We start from the raw sequence: 2283 nt of genomic DNA on the forward strand, positions 1-2283 counted from the left end.
AAAGCTACATATCGAAGGTCTGGAATCCAGCACCTTAACTTCACGACAGCTGTACACACTTGAGATCACGCCATCCACACGGTGCCAGGATGATCTAGTCACACTAATGGTTGGTCCGTCTTCACCTAAGAACTTCACCATCCCGTAGCAATAAAAGGTCCCTAACAGAGAAGATTGTGCTAAAGAATGCAACGGTTCCGCATGCTGCTTGCGTTCCCCTGGTCCCTGCTCGCAGCCGTCCCCACGAGGCAGCAAAGAGTCTGGTTCCCAAAACGCCGTAAAAACTGAAAAGCAAACAGCGAGGGTTAGCGAGGCGCGAGGCAGAGGCAGTGACGGTTCAAGGCTCGGAGCAGCTCGGCTTTACCTTCTTCCCCAGCCCCGTCCCGCTCAGTAGAGCCCGCATTCCTTCAGGTTGTTTTTAATGATAACATCTGTAACGGCGTCGAACACGAACTGCACGTTCTTGGTGTCAGTGGCACAGGTGAAGTGGGTGTAGATCTCCTTGGTGTCTTTTCTCCGGTTCAGATCCTCAAACTGACACTGGATGTACGCCGCCGCTTCCTCGTACGTGTTGGAGCCTGAAAAAAGAAGGAGATCCTTTCCTTTGGCCAGCAGTTCACAGCAGAGAGATCTTTTAAGTCCACACTAAGCTGCTTGTAACCATCTGCCTTATCCAGCCACAAATCCAAATCCGCCGTTAACCCCTTCTGGTCACTCTGACTCTGTTCCCAGCTCCTGGGCAGTGACCTTGGACATGTCACAGCGCACCGAGCACTCCCTGCTCCAGCCTCCCTGCCCGGAGCTGGCCAGGAGGGAACGCGGGCTGCAGGGATGCTTCGTGCTAGAGATGTGTGGTTGTATCTGAGGAGTGAGAAGGGACAGGAACAAGCAGGTTTGAAGGGAGAAAAAAAAAAAATAATCAAGCAGGGACCAGGTGAAGCATCACGCCCATGTGAGTCACGGCAGAAGGGCTGGAAAACAGATTATTGCCGAAAAATGGACACACTGGCGAGGATAGTGCCATGCCCAGGTCGTGGATAAGCTTCAGAGACTCTAAAATTAATTACAAATGAAAGAATCGTTCTAATAACATGTGGAAAACGCGGGGTGACCGTGATTTGCTGGAGAGCAGTGCTTTGTTATTGACTCCAGGCTCTGAAACAAAGGCTGCTCGGGACCAGGGATGGGCATGACCACAGCTCTTCTGAGACAATGAGCTCTCAGCTTACCGGGCAAAGACACTGCTCAAGAGGTAAGGGAAAAGGGGAGAAGATAAGCTTTAACGTTATCTTGGATTGCATAGGCTTTGAGTGACTCACTCCTGGCCCTAGCAACAAAGAAACCGGCTCCGGGAGCCATCCTTACCCGTGTACTCCGGATAGCAGATCGTTAGCGGGCTTTTCTTTATCTTCTCCTCAAACAGGTCTTTCTTGTTCAAGAAGAGGATGATGGATGTGTCTGTGAACCATTTGTTGTTACAAATGCTGTCAAACAGTTTCATACTCTCATGCATCCGGTTCTGGAAAAAAAAAATTGAGCAGGGTGATGGGTCAGAGGTCTCAGGGGAGGATGGGGTGGGGGTCCCTGACATCCCCAGGGCCACTTCCTCAGGAAGAAGAGCATGGGGACAACCCCGAGCAGGGCTCAGGTCAGTCCTCATCCCGCCAGGCCGTGTTTGTTCCTCCACAGAGGTACTCACACCTTGGGGAACCAGCTCCTGTAAGCAGGGCTTGGAGAAAAATCTCATTTATGTGTGATTTTTATCAGTTTCTGGGGCAGGCTGCTGAAGCGAAGTGCTCATCTTCACAGCCCTTGAAGAAGTGTGACAAGAGGAGCAAGCCAGGGACACATCCAGCCCCGCGCAGGATGGGTCTGCGCTCGCTTCCACCTCCCTTCTGCAGCACCAGGCACCCACAGCTCCTCCGTAACGTACCATTTCCTCATCCTCGGCCAAGACAAGGTCGTAATCGCTGAGGGCCACGCAGAAAATTATTGCTGTCACGCCTTCAAAGCAGTGGATCCACTTCTTTCGCTCCGACCGTTGGCCACCAACATCAAACATCCTGGGAGAGGCAGAAAAAACATCTCAGAAACCACAGAGACCTCCCTCCCCAGCCACCACCCCGCTCCCAGGGGCTGGAGGAGGCTCTAAGGACTCAGACAAGCGGGGTTCAGGGAAAAACCACATCCACAGCCTTCCACCAGCAGGGCCAACAGCTCCGAGCCTCCCTTTCTCAGCAGAGGGCTCACTGGATTTTAAAATTCTTTTCTTTAGAGCAATTT

At 52.2% G+C, this 2283-nt stretch overlaps 1 protein-coding gene across 1 annotated transcript in view; it reads right to left on the reverse strand.

Moving 5' to 3' along the window:
* Positions 1–387: 387 nt before the first annotated feature.
* Positions 388–2283, reverse strand: part of LOC104461968 (guanine nucleotide-binding protein G(k) subunit alpha) — a gene marked incomplete at its 5' end in the record, with an annotated part of 12714 nt that continues 10818 nt past the window's right edge. Inside the window, 3 exons of the mRNA XM_010073727.1 lie at positions 388–578; positions 1366–1519; positions 1934–2063. Coding sequence (XP_010072029.1) covers positions 388–578; positions 1366–1519; positions 1934–2063 — 475 coding nt within the window. The remainder of the gene's footprint in view (positions 579–1365; positions 1520–1933; positions 2064–2283) is intronic.

The sequence above is a fragment of the Pterocles gutturalis genome, unplaced genomic scaffold (assembly GCF_000699245.1).
Source record: "Pterocles gutturalis isolate BGI_N339 unplaced genomic scaffold, ASM69924v1 scaffold35092, whole genome shotgun sequence".
In the NCBI taxonomy this organism is placed as follows: Eukaryota; Metazoa; Chordata; class Aves; order Pterocliformes; family Pteroclidae; genus Pterocles; species Pterocles gutturalis.